A 19,200-nucleotide genomic window follows, 5' to 3' on the forward strand; every position below is an offset into this window, starting at 1 on the left:
GGCCTTCATGCCCTGGGATAAATAGTGGCAACTGGCTAGCTGCTGTAAGAAGCAGAATGTTGAACTAGACAAACTTACTAGTCTGATCCACCAAAGTTGGTCTTATGGAGGAAGTCTGTCCCCAGACTTAGTTGTCTGGAACAGCAGCTGAACAAATTAAGGCCCATAAGGAAAACCTGCAATGCACTGAACCTTTCTTTTTCTGTCTCTTTTGCAGCAAACACAAAAGGCAACAAGCGATCACGGACACGGACGGACTCCTACTCTGCTGGCCAGTCAGTAGGTGAGTATTGGCCCAAACAGTGCTTTTTGTTGTTGTCCTTTTGTGTGGGATATCCTTCATTTAGGTAGCGCCAGAATAGTTTCCCTTTCCCTAATTAAACTGCAACAAGAAGGGAGCTTGGTGGGCCCAGGATTCCATGGCCAAAGCCCTTCTGGTTTCTGAAATGGGGCATTGAACAGTTTTCTCTTTCCCCCTTCCTCATGGGAAATATGCTTAAACTCAGGCAGGGGTGGGGAGATGAGAGCACCAGGCAGGTGCTAAAACAGAGGCTGCTTTGTTGCACCTAAGTGTGCTGCAGTGAAGCAGCTTTTCAGCTAAGGCTGATGCAGTTCCCACAATCCAAACTAGTTAGCCCCTATAAAGCTGCTGGGTGGCAGAGGTGGGGAACCTTTTTTAACCCAAAGGCAGTGTTTCCTTGAGGTAGAAACATTCCAGGAGCCATTTTTTGGTAGTGGATGGGACAACAGTCAGTGACCCTTAACTTTTGTACCAGCAGGGATAGTGAGGGGCGGAGAAGCTTGGGAGGGGCTGTATTTGGCCCCCAGGTCAGAGATTTCCCTGTCTTGCTCTATGGGAACACAGTGGCCAGTAAGCAAAGCCCAGCTCTTACCAACAGCCTTTGGTAAAACCTATTTGGTGTTTCACAACTTTCTGACTAGTTGCAGGAACTTAGCCAGACCTAGCAGAGTACACGCAGAATCCACGGAAGCAATCGGCGACTTGGCTGCAGACAGGATAGACGAAGCAGGAACCAGGAACTTGTAGTTAGGTGTTTATTATATACAGTGGACTACTTAGAGGAATAGAACACGGATCTTTTGCTAGCTCTCTCTGACACAACTCTCAACTCCCACACTGAACTACTGAACTTCTGAACTCACGAACTAACACATTCCAGTTAGTAGGCCATTAATTATCACTCCCTTGAGAGAGCTTGACCAATCAGGAAGCTGTCTCCATGCCTCTGTTATCACCAGGCAGACTTACTCATTCAGATTGCCTTCTGGCTGTCTGCCAAACCTTAATTGACTCTGTGTGAGTAGCTGCACGTACAGTTTCCCAACACACCCAGCATCCTAAAGTGAGGCAGCTCCAAGCAGCAAAGTCATGGAAGGAATTGCATATTTGTCTTTTGGTCTGATCATCCCTCCCTCCTTCCCTCTTAGAAATGCTGGACAGTGTGGAGCTGGGTGAAACGGCCCACAAGAAAGCTGGGACCACGGTGCCTGAATCCATCCATTCCTTCAGTAAGTTTGGACCCCTTGAGGGAGCACTTGGGTCTTCTGTTCCGCCGCTGTTGGTGTTAAGGACCCGAAATGTGGAATCCAAACTGCCTCTGATGGGGTAGAGTGGGCATAAAAAGAGCCCTGTGGAATCAAGACCTAAAGGTCTGTCTAGTCCAGCTTCCCATCTCCCAACCAGACGCCTTCCAAGGAGCCTATAAGCAAGGCATGAAGGCTGCAGCTCTCCCCCACTGGATATTCATAGCACCAAGTTTGTTCAGAGCTAACCTGCCTCTGAAATTTTATTTCCATTTTTTAAAAAAAATTAAAGCAATGTCTTATTTAATAACCGTTGCATAGCCTGTCCTCTGAATTTTTCTACACTTCTTTTTTCAGATCCATCTAAGCTAGTGGTCATCTCAACACCTTGGGGTAGCCAGTTCCTAATTCCGTGTTGTGTGAAAAACATCCTGTGTCTGCCACTCATTGGTTTTCAATGTGTGACCCAAAGTCCCAGTATCAGGAGAGAGGCCAAATAGTCCTGTCACTAATAATACTATAGACCCCGTCATATTCTCCTTTCAGTCATATTTCCCTCCCCCATTAAACTGAGAAGCCCCAAGTGCTATAACTTTTTTATTACAGGGCAGGTTCACCAACCTCTGATCAGTTTAGTTCTCTGAAGAAGGGGGTGGCCAGAACTGTACAAAAAAATACCTGTAACTCGCTTGATTCTCCCTTCCAACCAGTGTCAGGGGCCGAGGGTTTTATGCCACCGCTACACATTTATTTTAGGTTTCAGGTCTTAAGGTTATCCCTTTCTCTTTTGTGTTTTTGCCTTTTAGTAGGGGACGGTCTTGTGAAACCAGAGGCTCTAAATAAAAAGGCTATACAGATTATCAACAGGGTCCGTGATAAACTCACTGGTAAGTAATGCCATATTCTGCAAAACACAAAAGATGAATATAAACACTTATATTATATTTGAATCCAGGTGCTTTGTTGGTGCTTATTACTTACCTATTTATTTAGATAGAATCATAACTGTGTGTGGATGGTGCTGTAGCTTACAGTCTTAAAATTCAGTGCAACTGTGTAGGGGAGAGGAGGGAAGTGGGGGGCAAGATGCTGAATCATGGGATGGAGGAGGGCCACTAAACTGAAGCAGAGTCCCTTTCCTCTCGGAAGAAAAAGAAAAGCCACTTATTGGGAGGAGGAAAAACTCATAGAGAATCCACTGTAGATGCTTATATACTTTATTTGGGTTGCTCCCAAGGTTAGTCCTACTCAGAGTAGACCCTTGAAACTAATGGATCTAAGTTAGTCATGAGCATTAATTTCAGTGGGTTTGCTGTGAGGAGGACTTAGTTGGATATGACCCTTTGTCTTTATCGAGTGTGGGGAACCTTTGCCTCTCCTGATTTCCCTGAACTGCAACCCATTGGCCCCAGCAAGCAGGGCCAGGGGTCCTGGGAGCTTGTAGTTTAGTGAGATCAGGAGGGCCAAAGGTTTTTCCTCACACCTGGTCCTAACTACGGTATACACCATTCCACCTGTTTCTTTTGTATTTGGTTTTGTTCCAGAGCAACAGAAATGCGCAGGTGAGCTTGCGACACTCCTAATTGTTCTCTCTTTCTCTTTCTTGCTGCAAAGGACGGGACTTCTCTCACGACGAAACACTGGATGTGCCCACACAAGTAGAACTTCTAATTAAGCAGGCTACCTCCCACGAGAACCTTTGCCAGTGCTACATCGGATGGTAAGTTTTGTAACTTCACAAACTTCACTCTTTCCTCATGAGATGCCCTAAGTAGGAAGCAAACAGAATGACTGGTTTGTTCACCTTACTAGCCAAGGAGGCTCAAGGAGCAGTGTTGGGAAGGAGAGGCAATTTCCATTCAATAGCAACAGAAGTAATCAGCAAAAGAATAATCAGGCGCTCCTTTCAAGCCCTTATCTGTTCCATACCTGATATAAACAGAAAAATCCAGGTCCTTGTCCCAATCAGCTTATAGTCCAAAATGCTGGCAGCTGACAAATCATCTATAGGATGGGGTATTAGGTGTGCTGAGGTTCAGATAATAAAATTAATCTGTTCTGGATGTGGACTCTTATGTCTTACTTCTGCATGCTTGTTTCTTTGTAATATGAAGCAACTCCAGTGGTGTCGTGGTTGGAGAGTCAGACCAGGGTTCAAATCCCTGCTCAAGTGTGAAACTCACTGAGTGGACTTGGGCCAGTCAGTCTTTTAGCCTAACCTTACCTTACAGGGTTGTTGTGAGGATAAAATGGAGAGGAAGAGAGTAGTATATGCCACCTTGAACTCCTTAGAGAAAAGGTGGGATATACAGTGGTACCTCGGGTTAAGTACTTAATTCGTTCCGGAGGTCCGTTCTTAAGCTGAAACTGTTCTTAACCTGAAGCACCACTTTAGCTAATGGGGCCTCCTGCGGCCGCCGGAGCACAATTTCTGTTCTCATCCTGAAGCAAAGTTCTTAACCTGAGGTAATATTTCTGGGTTAGCAGAGTCTGTAACCTGAAGCGTATGTAACCTGAACCCGAGGTACCACTGTAAATGCAACAAGCAGACACACAAACCTGATGTCAGGGGTGGAGTGGGTGGGCATGCCTAGCCCAAAACCTGCGGGCCAAGTTTGGCCCGCAGAGCCAAGGTTCCCCACCCCTGTTGTATGGGACATCCTGGCCAAATCATGAGCCAGTCTATCACATTTGTCCCTTTCTTCCCTTAGGTGCCCTTTTTGGTAACAGAAGACACATGATGGAACATCCTTAGCCTTTCCTTCTCAAGGCTTCTCCGCTCCCAGCATGTTTCTTCTCAGAAGCTGAGAGGGGAACAAGGACTGTGTGGGCAGGGTGAGAATTGCCTTTCATCAAATACTTTGAACTGTAAATGAGAACTGTATATTAAAAGTTTGTTTTGAGCTGATTTGCAACTGCTGATGCCCGCTGGGCAGTAATGAAACACGACAGAGTTTCCAGAGTGCTTTAAAAAGGAACTGATACTGACCAGACGTTGACTAATGTGGTCGCTGGGGGATGACTTGGCAAGAAAAAAGTTAGGAGCGAGACTGTATTTTCAAGATACAGGAAGTCAGTAACGTGGCCAAGCAGTAGTGAATTCACTTCCATGACCCAAGTGACCTTGATCAGGTTTTGGAAAGGCACAGAGGCCTCTTTAGAACTGCAGCCTGTTGCTCGTTGCTTGACATTGCCCCAAGCAGATTGTGACTGACACTTGTGTTGGAAAACGCATTTGTAAGCATGTTTCTGGCTAAATGTGCATGGAAGAGCCCAAAGAAATCACGAGAGACTCTGTAAGAGCTGAACATCATAATTGGGTTGGGGATTGCAAGAGACAAGCTTGTGCCTCTGGGAAGTCTTCCATACTCGCACAGAGCAAAGAGAGAAATGGGGGTGGGGGAGCATTAATGTTGAGCATAAAGCCAGTGATGACGGGCCTGGAAGGGTATAAAAATGGGTGCTTGGAAAGCCTGGAGTGAACCCATAATGTCATGACTTCATTAATGAAACAAATATAAAGTAAAATGCACAAAGAAGTGTACTGATATTTAGATGCCATGTTGTAGTTGGATAATTTTTGTGCCAATAAAAAGTACACCAAACTGTGTGAAGCTGGATTCTGAATGTTTTCATCCATGACTGCATGACTCGGGACAGTGGGGAGCAAATGAGCAGGGAAACATTCCTATGCCAGTTCACATATTGTAATGAAAAGGGACAGTGCAGTCCTTGCAGAGGGGGAATGGATCATCTTGGTTTCACTTTCAGATCCGTCCATTGAAAACACACGGGCATATTGCCCCCAGTGATGAAACTTACACCACCAGATGGGAAACCTAGATGGTATCCAAACTTGTCTCCTTCACCTGGGGTGCAATGTTCACGTAGTTCCCCCACATGCAGAAAGGAAGTGGCATGGTCTTTTCATTTATTTATTTCAGCACTTATATTATGTAAAGCACCCCCAGCAGTTCACACCATCATAGTCTCTGCACATAGGACTGTTACCATTTCACGTCACTTTCTGACCCATCTATACAATTCAGGTAACAAGTTCACACAGGGATAAACCAGAACGGTGATTGCTTCAAGTCTGTTTAGAGCTGTCCCATTTTAATCTTCAATTCCCCCCCCTCCCGATAATTAATGCCCGTCTGCTATCAACATTCCCAGTAAAGCTTTACATTGAGTTTCACACATTGATACCGCATTTAGTCCATCCACCTAATATTTTCAGTAGAGCAGGGATGGGGGAACCTTTGTCATTCCCTTATAGATCCTTCAAAAAGCCTTGCATGTCTGCTGCAACAACAACAAAATCAAGAGCCTTGTGGTATCTTTAAAGTCTGGATCATTTTTTATGGCAGATGCTTTTGTGGGCTAGAGTTGCCTTCATCAGATGCATAAAGTGCTGTCCTCTGTATAAACACACACATATGACAGAGGTATATAGGAGAATGTAAACAGCAAGGTCAAATGGCAATGAAATTCATTCTGTAACGGATATCTAGTAAATGCAATACATTCGGACCAAGCTGGATTCCTTCCTAATAGGCATCTAAAAGACAATGTTAGGCACATAATAAACATTGTCGAATACTTGGACAGAAAGAACGAAATTCCTACAGCATTAATTTTCATCGACGCAGAGAAAGCATTCGACAATGTATCTTGGAAATTTCTTCTAAAGTGTATGGAGGCCGCAGGAATAGAAGGGGCTTTTATCGAAGGAATCAAGGCAATCTACTCAAACCAGAGAGCAAAGTTGATCATCAATAACAACTTATCTGATGCATTTGAAATTGCAAAGGGCACGAGACAAGGTTGTCCCTTGTCACCGCTTCTCTTTATAATGGTGCTAGAAGTAATTGCAAATAAGATAAGGGACACATCGGAGATAAGAGGAATAAGAATTGGAGTAAAAGAATTCAAACTGAAAGCTTACGCAGATGACCTGGTAATATCAGTGGAGGACCCCATACAGAGTATCGATAAAGTTCTGGTACTCCTAGAGGAATTTGGAAAAGTAGCGGGCTTCAAGTTAAACAAAAACAAAACTAAAATGATGGTCAAGAACATGGGAGAAGACCAAAAGAGGCAGCTGGAACGACAATCAGGAATTAAAGAGGTAAAAAAAATAAAATACTTAGGAGTGTGGTTGACGATGAAAAATATAAACCTAATGGCTGATAACTACACTAATACTTGGAAGGAAATCCAAAAGGAATTAGATATTTGGAATAGGATTAAACTCTCCTGGTCAGGCAGAATGGCTGCTATCAAGATGTGTATACTACCGAAACTCCTTTTTCTATTCCAAAATGTCCCAGTGATTAGAGGAACTGCAATATTTAAAAATTGGCAAAGGATTCTATCCAAATTCATATGGCAAGGTAAAAGACCGAGAATTAGATTTAAATTGCTAACAGATAGAAAAGACAGAGGAGGTTTCTCGGTCCCAAATCTAAGACTGTACTTTGAAGCCGCGTGCCTATGTTGGCTTAGAGAATGGGTCACCCTAAAAAATACAGACCTGCTGGATTTGGAAGGTTTTGATTTAAGATTTGGGTGGCACGCTTATCTTTGGCAGAATAAGGAGAAGGTGCACAAAGGCTTCTCAAATCATATTATCAGAGGGGCAGTGTTAGAAGTGCGGGAAAAGAACAAAAAACTATTGGAAAAAAATACCCCCTGGTGGCTATCGCCTATTGATATATTAACTATTAAAAAAATGAATATGGAAGCTGAAAGATTGACATATGAAGATCTTCTTGAAAGAGAGGGAGAAAGATGGAAAATCAGACCGTATGAAGAGTTGAAAAGTAAATTGATAGATTGGCTGCAGTACCATCAGATTAATGCCCTATGGAAGGAGGATAGGAAAATCGGAATGAACGAGAAAAAATCTAAATTTCAGGTAGAGATAATAGAAGGTAAAACTAAATTGTTATCTAAAATGTACAATCAATTGTTAGATTGGGATACCAAAGACGTAGAGGTTAAAGAAGTAATGTTAAAATGGGCCACAGATATTGGATATAATTTGGATTTTGAAAAATGGACGAAGCTGTGGTCTAAAGGAATGAAATTTACTGCCTGTACTGCCCTCAGAGAAAATATGGAAAAGATGATGTACCGTTGGTACATCACCCCCGTGAAATTGCAAAAAATGTATAAGACTGGGGACAGAAGGTGTTGGAAATGTAAATCCAAAGAGGGTACCTTCTACCACATGTGGTGGAAATGTGAAGAAATTAAAAAATTCTGGGATTCCATCTACAACGAGCTAAAGAAAATACTTAAATATACCTTTGTTAAAAAGCCTGAAGCCTTCCTCCTGGGAATGATAGGAGATGAGATTAAGAAAGAAGATTACGTAATGTTTCAGTATGCGACCGTAGCTGCCAGGATTTTATTAGCACAAAATTGGAAAACCCCAAACATTCCGACTATCAAAGACTGGCAAATTAAATTATTTGAATATATGGATTTAGCAAGAATGACGCAGAATATCAGACAGCAAAAAGGTAGAAAGTTTATTGACGAATGGTCCAAATTTATAACATACATAGAAACAAATTCTAGAGACATAAAAATCACAGTAGGTGTAACATAACTCTTGCGACATGATGACACTGTATAATAAAAAACTGCAGATTGGAATTAGCATTAACATAACCCAAGACTGAGATGGAGGGAAGTCAACTGATAATTATTGTAATGTTTGCTTAGTTTGTCTTTTTTGTTATATGTTTGTGTTTGTTATTGTTGATGTTTGTTGTTAATGTTCGATATTAGAAAATGAATAAAAAGAATTAAAAAAAAAAAAGAAATTCATTCTGTAACAATTCTACATGGAGCCTGCCAGCAAAAAAGACATGAATTTCAAGTGAGCAAACCTAACCAGCAGTCGGATAGTAACCTTACAGATTAATAGAGTTACTTCTGCAGAAGCTTGCCTGAGGCATAGGCCACACACAAGTCACAAGAATGGCATGGTCACCTAAGTAGTCAGATAGAAAAACACACCAAGTCCACAGAGAATTACAGGACTGTTCTTCCCCCAAAAAAAGTATAGCCACAAAGTCAAACAATGCAAGAGCCACAAAGTCAAATAATTGGCAATAGCCAATGCCCGGGTGGCGCTGTGGGTAAAAGCCTCAGCGCCTAGGGCTTGCCGATCGAAAGGTCGGCGGTTCGAATCCCCACGGCGGGGTGCGCTCCCGTCGTTCGGTCCCAGCGCCTGCCAACCTAGCAGTTCGAAAGCAAGTAGATAAATAGGTACCGCTTACCAGCGGGAAGGTAAACGGCGTTCCGTGTGCTGCGCTGGCTCGCCAGATGCAGCTTTGTCACGCTGGCCACGTGACCTGGAAGTGTCTCCGGACAGCGCTGGCCCCCGGCCTATAGATGTGAGATGGGCGCACAAACCCCAGAGTTTGTCAAGACTGGCCCGTTCGGGCAGGGGTACCTTTACCTTTACCTTTACCTTTAATGCCCTTTTATCTAGACAGAGCACGGACGGATTGTTTTATCCACTCAATGGGTCAATTCCCTGTTCCATGTCCCTGCACCTTGTGCTGTGAAAACGGAAGACCCTCTGCTGCCTGAAAACCATCTCAGTTTCAGAGCTAGCTTCCATCCTCCTCCTGCATAGCCCACCGAGAAAGAGCCTGCGTTCTTTAATTCCAGAAATGCCCATTATAGAGAGAGTGAGCAGGTGCAGGCATACAACATGACAGAAGCTCAGAACATCTGAAATCTGCATAGAGACCGGTGCAAATTTTAGAGGAGGACAAGGGGAAGAACTCCACGCAGGACTCACGGGAGAGAACAAAAGTACTTGTTACCAGTGGAGATAGTTGCCACGGCAGGGACACTGGATGCCGCGGTAATAAATAAAGCTACAGCTGCTCAACTCTCTGCCGTCCTTATAGTACATGGTTTTGTCCAAGGAAAACGGGCCAATGGTGACGCTGCTTTTGGTGATCCTCATCCTTCGGTCTGTTTTCATGCATCTGGCTATTCTGAAGAGCTTGGCTCTTCTCATCAGAAGGCCGGATTCCTGCCAGTTCAGATTTTGGCTTTGGTGTTGGAAGAAGATGTGGCGGACTCCAGGAGGGAAGTTGTGAAATGTGTGCGAAACCTGAATGTGAGGAGCAGTTGGGGGGAGAGAGGGGGTGATGGCAGAGTTGCTTGGGTTTAGGACAGATTGGCCACTTGGGCTGGGGAAGAAGGCACTTACCCCCCCCTCCCAATACGCAAAGAACCATTTACCACTGGATGCACCCAAGTGCCACAGCCAACCCCACTCTTCGAACCGAGCTGACTTTACCTCGCGCCATTCCTCATCTTCTGAATAGCACGTGTACTGGCCTTTGGAACAATATTCTCTGATCACAGTGAAGTCTGCAGATAAGAGCTTTACAGAGAGCTGGTAGCAGCAGCCAAGAACACCATAGAACCTATTTATTTTAGGGGCAGAGCAGACCAAGGAAAAAGAACACCAAGAGTTAGATTCGCTGCATCTCCTGACTCAGTGTAAGACAGCTTCCTATGTAAGCATCTCCCTGGCCCCAGGATGGAGAGAGGAAGAGCAATGACCATCACATTGCTGACCTTGTTCTGTCAGGAGCCTTCTGGCAGAGAACTGGCTCACGAGGTATTAAAAATGAAGAAATCAATGAAGCCCTAATGGGCACTTCTGCTATCAAATTTGAACTGGGTACCACTCGAAATTGCCAAGGTGAGTTACGTTCCACAGAGAACCTGGGATGCAGCAATGTCCCCTTCTCCTCCTTCATGAAGGCACAATGGTGGCCTTCACGCATATCGCTACACAGCAGAGAAGTGGTGTGTTTGTGTGACCTAATAACCACTACTGAAGTTCACTAGCACAAATATGTCATTTTGGGCTGCCACCAGGCCCTTCCTTTCCCTTATCAGTTGACACATTTGGATGTTCATGGGTATAATCAATGTGTGCAGCTTTTTCTGAATGGCTACTACTTGGACATCTCCTTTAGTCCGGGGAATCTGTGGCCCTCCAAGTGTTGCTAGATGCCAGCTCCCATCGCTCCTTGCAGTTGGCTGTGATGGGAGCTGGGAGTTCAACAACATCAGGGTGGCCAAAGGTTCCCCATCCCTTTGCCTTACAGTCAGCAAAGGGGGCCTGGGAACGAGCCTTTGCTCCTTCAGATGTGCACAAAATACAGCTTCCGATAACACAGGCTGCTTCCTTGTAAAGTCAGCACACCCAAACAGTCCCAGCCGTAGTGTTTCATTTCATTTCTGCTAGCTCTGAGGGACGCGGGTGGCGCTGTGGGTAAAACCTCAGCGCCTAGGACTTGCCGATCGTCAGGTCGGTGGTTTGAATCCCTGCGGCATAGTGCGCTCCCGTCGCTCGATCCCAGCGCCTGCCAACCTAGCAGTTCGAAAGCACCCCCGGGTGCAAGTAGATAAATAGGGACCGCTTACTAGCGGGAAGGTAAACGGCGTTTCCGTGTGCTGCGCTGGCTCGCCAGATGCAGCTTGTCATGCTGGCCACATGACCCGGAAGTGTCTTCGGACAGCGCTGGCCCCCGGCCTCTTAAGCGAGATGAGCGCACAACCCTAGAGTCTGGCAAGACTGGCCCGTACGGGCAGGGGTACCTTTACCTTACCTAGCTCTGAGAAGTGAGAGAAAACGACATATCCCATATTGTGAAAAAATCAACTGAATCCCCATGCCATGCTGAGTGAGAGAAGACAGCATGTCCCCACCCACCCGTGGCTAGGATGCCTTGGCATAAAATCACAGAACTGTAGAGTTGGAAGGGACCATGAGGGTCACTGTGAGCCAGTGTGGTGTTCAGTGAGTTCAGAGCAGTGGACTCGTAATCTGGTGAACTGGGTTCGATTCCCCGCTCCTCCACATGCAGCTGCTGGGTGACCTTGGGCTAGTCACACTTCTTGAAGTCTCTCAACCTCACTCACCTCACAGAGTGTTTGTTGTGGGGCAGGAAGGGAAAGGAGATTGTGAGCTGCTTTGAGACTCCTTAGGGTAGTGATAAAGCGGGATATCAAATCCTAACTCCTCCTCCTCATGTAGTCTATGTAGGAATCCTTTTGCCCAGCGTAGTGCATGACCCTGAGATTATGAGTCTCATGGTCTACCAACCTCTAGCCAGACTCACTATTCTGTGTCCAAACCACTGGCCACTTCTGGATTTGTCCACTCATAGATACCTTAGAACTTTGTCTCACTGTGTACTATCTGGTCTGATCCCACCCCCAGCCAGGACAAGTTGCTCAGTCACTCACCAATCCTTCACCACAATCGTGGGCCTGCCCTCATCCATCAGCTCGTCCCAGTAGCCTTCGTCCTTTAAAGTGATGAGCTGAGACTTGACGCAGAGCCTGAGGCACAAAATGGGAAAGCCATCAAAAACCACCCTGAGAGTTTGGACAATGCTGCTTTCAATACATGCTTCGCACACCTATTGGGTTGGCTGTTGCAGGAAGCAGAATGTCAGATGATACCCACATTCACACCATTATAAACACTCTGATGCCACTTTAGCCAGTCATGGCTTCTTCCCCCAAAGAATTCTGGGAGATGTAGTTTGTTAAAGGTGCTGAGGGTTGTTACCGGACCCCTGTTCCCCTCACAGAACTACCATGCCCAGAGCTCCCTGGGAAAAGAGGGGCTGAGGGTTAAGCCACTGTGGGAATTGTAGCTCTGTTTGGGGAATAGGGGGTCTCCTCACAACTCTCAGCTCCCTTAAACTACAGCTCCCAGAATTCTTTGGGGGAAGCCATGACTTACTGAAGTGACATCAGAGTGTAATGTGTGAATGTGGCTTATATGGGGCTTTACCCTAATCCTGCAAGGTTCCTACAGTTGTAAGCTTTAAAGAGGGGATGGACAACTTTTGGCCTTTTAGTTATTGCTTGAGACACACACATCCAACTCCCAACATTCCTGACCACTGGGCATGCTGGCTGGGGCAGAGGAAAAATGGAGCCCAACAACATCTGAGGAGTTCCCCCCCAAAAAAAATTAAAACCCTGGTGTAGAGTTATCCCCTTCTGTGATTACAGTGGTACCTTGGTTCCCAAACATAATCTGTTCCAGAAGTCTGTTCCAAATCCAAAGCGTTCTAAAACCAAGGCATGCTTTCCCATAGATAGTAATGCAAAATGGATTAATCTGTCCCAAACTTTTAAAAACAACTCCTAAAACAGCAATTTATCATGAATTTTACTATCAAAAAGACCACTGATCCATAAAATGAAAGTATCAATGTACTGTACTATAAAATAAATAAGACAGTATTGTAGAAGATAAAAAAACTTTAAAAAACACCTTACGTGCACTGATGATAGTCATTGTTTGGATGGGGGGCTTTTATCCATTTCTGCAGTCACACAATCAGTCAGTAGCTGAACTGGGTTCCACACAATCACAAAAATGAAGTCATAAGCCACAGCCACAAGTCAGTCCCATAAAACGAAGAACAAGTCGCAGTCAAAAAAACCAAAAAAGCCACACAAACAAAAGAGCAAAAAATAGCAAAAACAAAAGCTCCGAATATCACCTCTGTGTTGCATTGGTGCTCGGAACTCAACAGCCAGCAGACTCAACAGGCAGCCTCTGATTAGCAGCGGGGGACTCAATTTACAAATGGAACACACTCAACAGGAAGCAGAACATGTTCCTCTTCCAAGGCAACGTTCACAAACCAGAACACCTACTTCTCGGCTTGCAGCGTTCTATTTCCAAGTTGTTCATAAACTAAGCTGTTCTAAAACCAAGGTACCACTGTATTGCATTTGAAGAGGAGGTACTACCTGCTGGATAGCCCAGTTGGTTAGAGTGTGGTCACACAAAGGTTGAAGCCAATCTAAGTTAGTAATGAGCATTCATTTCAGTGGGTCAGCTGCATATTCCTGTATTGCAGGGGGGTTGGACTAGATGATCCTCAGGGTGCCTTCCAGCTCTTATGATTCTATGATCTACATGCATGAATTATGGCTCAGCCACCGCTGTAATCCTCACCGACCATAGGCAGCGAAGCATTTGTTAACCTCTTGATAAGGGATGGCATCATCTTTCACATAGAAATGCCTCTGAAGGAAATCCCACTTCTGGAGTTTTGAGGAATCCGCTTCTGACATTTCTTTAGTTTTCCACTGGCCCCTTGGAGATGTTTGGGTTTCCCAGAAGTCCAAGCCCTCTGGGAGAAAAAAATGAGAACGTAAGAGCAATAAGATGGGTCAATGGCCCATCTAGTCCAATATCCTGTTCTCACCACAATCCCATAGTCTCCTTAGACTGGACTTAACCATCCAGGGGTCCTTTACCTTTAAGAGAGATGTGGAGCTCTACAGTTGCCCCAGGTCTGGGGTTTCTGCCCACTGCTATGTATATTTGCTAACTTTGTGTCCTTTTAAATTGCCCTTTTTCTGTCTCCATTCAAATCCACTCAAATGTGTCCGTATCTGAATATTTGGGGGGAAATGGGAACTTATAGCTGCATTCTCTCTACTGCCTGTTCATAAGATTTTACTAATCTCCAATCTTGCTACCAGCCTAAACTCCCCCCCCCAACCATATCTTTGTTGTTGTTGTTGTTTAGTCGTTTAGTCGTGTCCGACACTTTGTGACCCCATGGACCAGAGCACGCCAGGCACTTCTGTCTTCCACTGCCTCCCGCAGTTTAGTCAAACTCATGCTGGTAGCTTCAAGAACACTGTCCAACCATCTCGTCCTCTGTCGTCCCCTTCTCCTTGTGCCCTCCATCTTTCCCAACATCAGGGTCTTTTCCAGGGAATCTTCTCTTCTCATGAGGTGGCCAAAGTATTGGAGTCTCAGCTTCAGGATTTGTCCTTCCAGTGAGCACTCAGGGCTGATTTCCTTAAGAATGGATCGGTTTGATCTTCTTGCAGTCCATGGGACTCTCAAGAGTCACCTCCAGCACCATAATTCAAAAGCATCAATTCTTCGGCGATCAGCCTTCTTGATGGTCCAGCTCTTACTTCCATACATCACTACTGGGAAAACCATAGCTTTTACTATACGGGCCTTTGTTGGCAAGGTGATGTCTCTACTTTTTAAGATGCTGTCTAGGTTTGTCATTGCTTTTCTCCCAAGAAGCAGGCATCTTTTAATTTCATGGCTGCTGTCACCATCTGCAGTGATCATGGAGCCCAAGAAAGTGAAATCTCTCACTGCCTCAATTTCTTCCCCTTCTATTTGCCAGGAGGTGATGGGCCCAGTGGCCATTATCTAGAAACCCCAAAATTTCTCATTCAGAAATATAATGCGGTCCAGCTAACCTTTTTTTGAACACAGACATTTCAATATTCCACTATGTAATAATAGCAACTGTGGACATAAAGGTAAAAGATAAAAGACCCCTGGACAGGTAAGTCCAGTCAAAGGCAACTATGGGGTGTGATGCTCATCTCGCTTCAGGCCAAGGGAGCCGGTGTTTGTCCACAAACAGCTTTCCAGATCTTGGGGCCAGCCTGACTAAACTGCTTCTGGTGCAACGGGACACTGTGACAGAAACCAGAGCGCAGTAAGTAGTTTATCTTCCCACAGCAGTATCTACTTATCTACTTGCACTGGCATGCTTTCAAACTGCTAGGTTGGCAGGAGCTGGGACAGAGCAATGGGAGTTTACCCCATCGCGGGGATTCAAACCACTGACCTTCTGATCAGCAAGCCCAAGAGGCTCAGTGGTTTAGACCACAGCGCCACCCGCATACTAGTCCACTGCTGACTGGTGCCCACTGGGACTGATAGGGTGGAAGGCAGGGAGCCCAACAGTAGGTGGCGCTAGACCCAATGGCAGGCAGAGCCAACTGATTCCAGCTTTGTCCCCATCCCCCACCTTGCTGAATTCTACAGGGATTAAGGTGGAGGAAATTAACAGGTAGTGCTACCCCATGGAATGGGCGCAAGTAAAAAGGCAGGACAAGCAAGGGCTACCTGAGGGCAGACTGAGACTGGGGGTCTACCCTAATGAACCAGACTCCAGTGGTCTTAGATGCCTCCTTTCCACAGGCAAGGAGATTATCTGATGGAGGGGAGAATCCAAACATGTGGTCTCCCACCAACCAGCAGGCCAGGTATAGGCAAGCTTTGGCCTTCCAGACATTGCAGAACCACTGGCCATGCTTGTTGGGGCTGGTGGGAGTTGTAGTTCAGCAACATCTGCAGGGTCAAAGCTTTCCCAATACCAGATTCTTTGAGAAAGACATTTCAGAAAAAAAGAAAGAAAAGGCCAAAAGGCCCACACCTTCTCCACAAGGATTCTTGATCAAGTTCCTCTCCAGGTGAGAAAAAACATAGAACTCTTTGGTCTTCTTCAAGTTCTCATTTTTATGGCGGTATTTGCTCCTCCAGAGGATAGGCAAGTCCACCAGGTCTCTCCACCGGGAGCAGACCAGCCGGCAGCTGAGAATCAGCTCGTTCATAGGAATCAGCGACAAGATGTCCAGCATGACGTGGTCTGGCAAGTTGCCAATGTTCGTCATCTCCCTTCAAGGGCCTGCGAAGAAGAAAAACAAAACAGAACCATAAAAGGGAAGAGGGTCACATGAAGTCCATTTGCAGGAAGCAGATGCCAATCTCATGAGCATCCTTGACGTGGAAGCTGTCTCCAAGCGTCAGAGGCCTTCAGAAGCAAAAGGAGAAAAGCAGGTGCAGGTGGTCCCCGGTTCAGACTTTTTTGCCTCTGCTGCATAGGTGGGCCATAGATCTGTGTGGTGAATCTTCTGCAGCATGAGGGCCACATTCCTTTCTAGGGAGTCTCCCGGGGGCCAATGGTGGGTGGGGCCAGAAGCAAAATAGGGCAGAGCAGCAAATATTAATTTGGAACTTTTTGTACAGCAGAGGAGCTCACACACTTCTTTGTCCTCCATCCAGGCAAGCCAGAGTTCAAGAACACATTCAGGCCAGGCAAAAACTCTTAAGGAAGGTATGAAATAAGGCTGGTGATGGGCAAAGCCTGGGGAGAGAGGATTTGCCTGCGGGTTCCCCATCCCTATCCCTCTCTGCTTCTTATAGGAACACAGGAAACTGCCTTATACAGAGTCAGGCCAGCTGGTCCATCTGGCTCAGTATTGTCTACACTGACTGGCAGCGGCTCTCCAGTGCTTCAGGCAGAGGATAGTCCCAACCCAACCTGGAGATGCTGGGAACTGAACCTAGCACTTTCTGTACACTCTACTACTGTGGTCTTTTCCCTAAAAACAAAGTAAGATTCTAGTCCTCATGGTTCCAAATTACGGCTGCATTAAATAGGAACTTTATTATACTGAGTCAGAACAGCGGCCCACTTGGCTTAGTATTGTCTACACTGACTGGCAAGATTTTGGGCAGAAGTCTCCCAATTGTAACTGGAGATGCTGGGGACTTTTGTATGCAAGGCAGATCTCTGAGCTACGGCCCTTTGTGATGGGGAGGTTTAAGGGGAGACAAGAAGAGCCTTTCTGGATCAGACCACAAAGGGCCATCTTATGCAGCATCCTGTGACCCTTCGGGGGGGGGGCAGGCAAACCAGGTCCCACCAGGAAGCCCACAACAGGGCATGATGCCAGCAGCCCCCACTCCACTCCCTGAGTGGTATTCTCAGATTCCGAAATCCAGAGGTTGCATATAGGAACTGGGCTGCCTCGCAGGGTTGTCACCGGGGGCATAAAAGAACATTCCGTGCAAACCCTAATAAGCATGATACATTACTGGGTAGCTCAGTTGGTTAGAAGTGTGGCACTGATAACACCAAGGTCGCAGGTACAATCCCCATGTGGGACAGCTTTATTCCTGCATTGCAGAAGTTGGACTAGAGAGGGTCTTCAGAACCCTAAGATTTTATGAGCAAGACAATTCTCCAGTTTCAGTTCCTGCTCTCTCGCACTGAGCTGAGGCCATGAGCATGTTGGAAGAGTGGCACTCTGCACATGTTCAGGGGCATCCTCTTTCACCACCCTCTGCTACCGAACGGCTCCCAAGCCTTCTTGGGACCACTGCCCAACTAACTCCCTTTTTGCTGATCCTACCCAAGACTTTGGTGGATTAAACCACAGAGCCTAGGACTTGCCAATCAGAAGGTCGGCGGTTCAAATCCCCGCGATGGGGTGAGCTCCCGTTGCTCAGTCCCTGCTCCTGCCAACCTAGCAGTTCGAAAGCACGTCAAAATGCAAGTAGATAAATAGGTACCACTCCGACGGGAAGGTAAACGGCATTTCTGTGCGCTGCTCTGGTTCACCAGAAGCGGCTTAGTCATGCTGGCCACATGACCTGGAAGCTGTACGCCGGCTCCCTCGGCCAATAAAGTGAGATGAGCACCACAACCCCAGAGTCGGCCACGACTGGACCCAATAGTCAGGGGTCCCTTTACCTTTTACCTTTACCCAAGACTTAAGACCTCCCCCCACCCCAGCCAGGCGCGCCTTACTCTCAAACGCCTTTGGGGGCGTTTACCTGGGCTAGGAAGCGAGCAGGATCCAGCTGGGAAAGATGAGCAGTCTCTGCCCCGCTCGGCTTCAGAAGGCAGGCAGGCAGGACAAGTGGGAAGAAGCTGAGAACCAGGAACCGTTCCCCCTTCACCCCGCTGCTGCTTTGCCTCCTCCGGAGAGGGGCGGGGCGGACTACGCAGGCGGCGCCTCCCCCTCCGTGGGCGGTCCGGAGATGGGAATCCCGGGCAAGGCGATGACGCGCGTCTGCTGTCCTCACGCAGCTCCTTGCAGATACGGTCCTCCTGCAGTCCAACGCGCGAGGTGTGACGTTAACTAGGAAGTTAAATCCCACGACGGACTTCGGGTCTTAGCCTCGTGTCAGAAGAGCGCAGCTTCTTGATCTTCTTGCTCTTTTTTAATGTATTTTTATTACAGATTTTCTTGGTTTACAAAAGTATGTGCAATGTCTCTCTCTCTCTCTCTCTCCTCCCCCCCCCGTAACATTTTTAACAGATCAGTTTTGTTTGTTGAGACATTAGAAAGAAAAGGGGGAGAGAGGTGGACATCTTCTTGCTTTTATGTTTTAAATTACGAAAGGGGGGGTCATAGTTTCTCAAGGAATGTGGCGTGGGGAGGAGGATGGCAAGTGGGGCGGGAAGATCCAAGGACAACTCAAAGAAACATTTGGACATTTCTGCCAACCCAGTGCCGGATTTACGTATAAGCTAAACAAGCTATACCTTAGGGCCCCACTCTCTTGGGGGCCCCAAAGAATTTAAAGCGGGGGGCGGGACTGGATGTACATTTCCAAAATATAAGATAAAAAACAAAAAATGGCTTTAGATACCTATTAGGTCCATAAATTACCATATAGCATGTATTCAACACAAAAAAACCAGCGACCATTTGTTGTTGACAAAGGACAGCTGGACATATAAAGAAGAAGAAGAAGAAGAAGAAGAAGAAGAAGAAGAAGAAGAGTTTGGATTTGATATCCCGCCTTTCACTCCCCTTCAGGAGTCTCAAAGCGGCTAACATTCTCCTTTCCCTTCCTCCCCCACAACAAACACTCTGTGAGGTGAGTGGGGCTGAGAGACTTCAAAGAAGTGTGACTGGCCCAAGGTCACCCAGCAGCTGCATAAAGGGGCCCATTACCTTCAGTAGCTTAGGGCCTCATCAAGTCCGGAAAGATGGCGTTGGTTCAGA

General features: G+C 46.3%; 2 protein-coding genes across 5 annotated transcripts in view; one reads left to right on the forward strand and one right to left on the reverse strand.

Annotated features, from left to right (window-relative positions):
• Positions 1-5,159, forward strand: part of MTOR (mechanistic target of rapamycin kinase) — a 98,497-nt gene extending 93,338 nt beyond the window's left edge. For all 4 annotated transcript variants that reach the window (XM_082229642.1, XM_082229644.1, XM_082229643.1 and 1 more), the window contains 5 exons: positions 218-283; positions 1,450-1,530; positions 2,352-2,432; positions 3,160-3,265; positions 4,257-5,159. In XM_082229642.1, the coding sequence (XP_082085768.1) occupies positions 218-283; positions 1,450-1,530; positions 2,352-2,432; positions 3,160-3,265; positions 4,257-4,272 (350 nt within the window). In that variant the 3' untranslated portion in view covers positions 4,273-5,159. The remainder of the gene's footprint in view (positions 1-217; positions 284-1,449; positions 1,531-2,351; positions 2,433-3,159; positions 3,266-4,256) is intronic.
• A 4,232-nt stretch (positions 5,160-9,391) lies between these two features.
• LOC309536335 (F-box only protein 44-like) lies at positions 9,392-18,191 on the reverse strand (the record flags this gene model as incomplete). Its single annotated transcript, XM_082230474.1, has 6 exons — positions 18,020-18,191; positions 15,834-16,085; positions 13,586-13,763; positions 11,848-11,943; positions 9,881-10,010; positions 9,392-9,691 (listed from the first exon to the last, which is right to left on the reverse strand). Exons 2-6 carry the CDS (start codon positions 16,069-16,071, stop codon positions 9,392-9,394), a joined length of 942 nt encoding a protein of 313 aa, XP_082086600.1. The 5' UTR covers positions 16,072-16,085; positions 18,020-18,191.
• Between the last annotated feature and the right edge of the window lie 1,009 nt (positions 18,192-19,200).

The sequence above is a fragment of the Podarcis vaucheri genome (genome assembly GCF_965113315.1).
Source record: "Podarcis vaucheri genome assembly, chromosome: 7".
NCBI classification, from domain to species: domain Eukaryota; kingdom Metazoa; phylum Chordata; class Lepidosauria; order Squamata; family Lacertidae; genus Podarcis; species Podarcis vaucheri.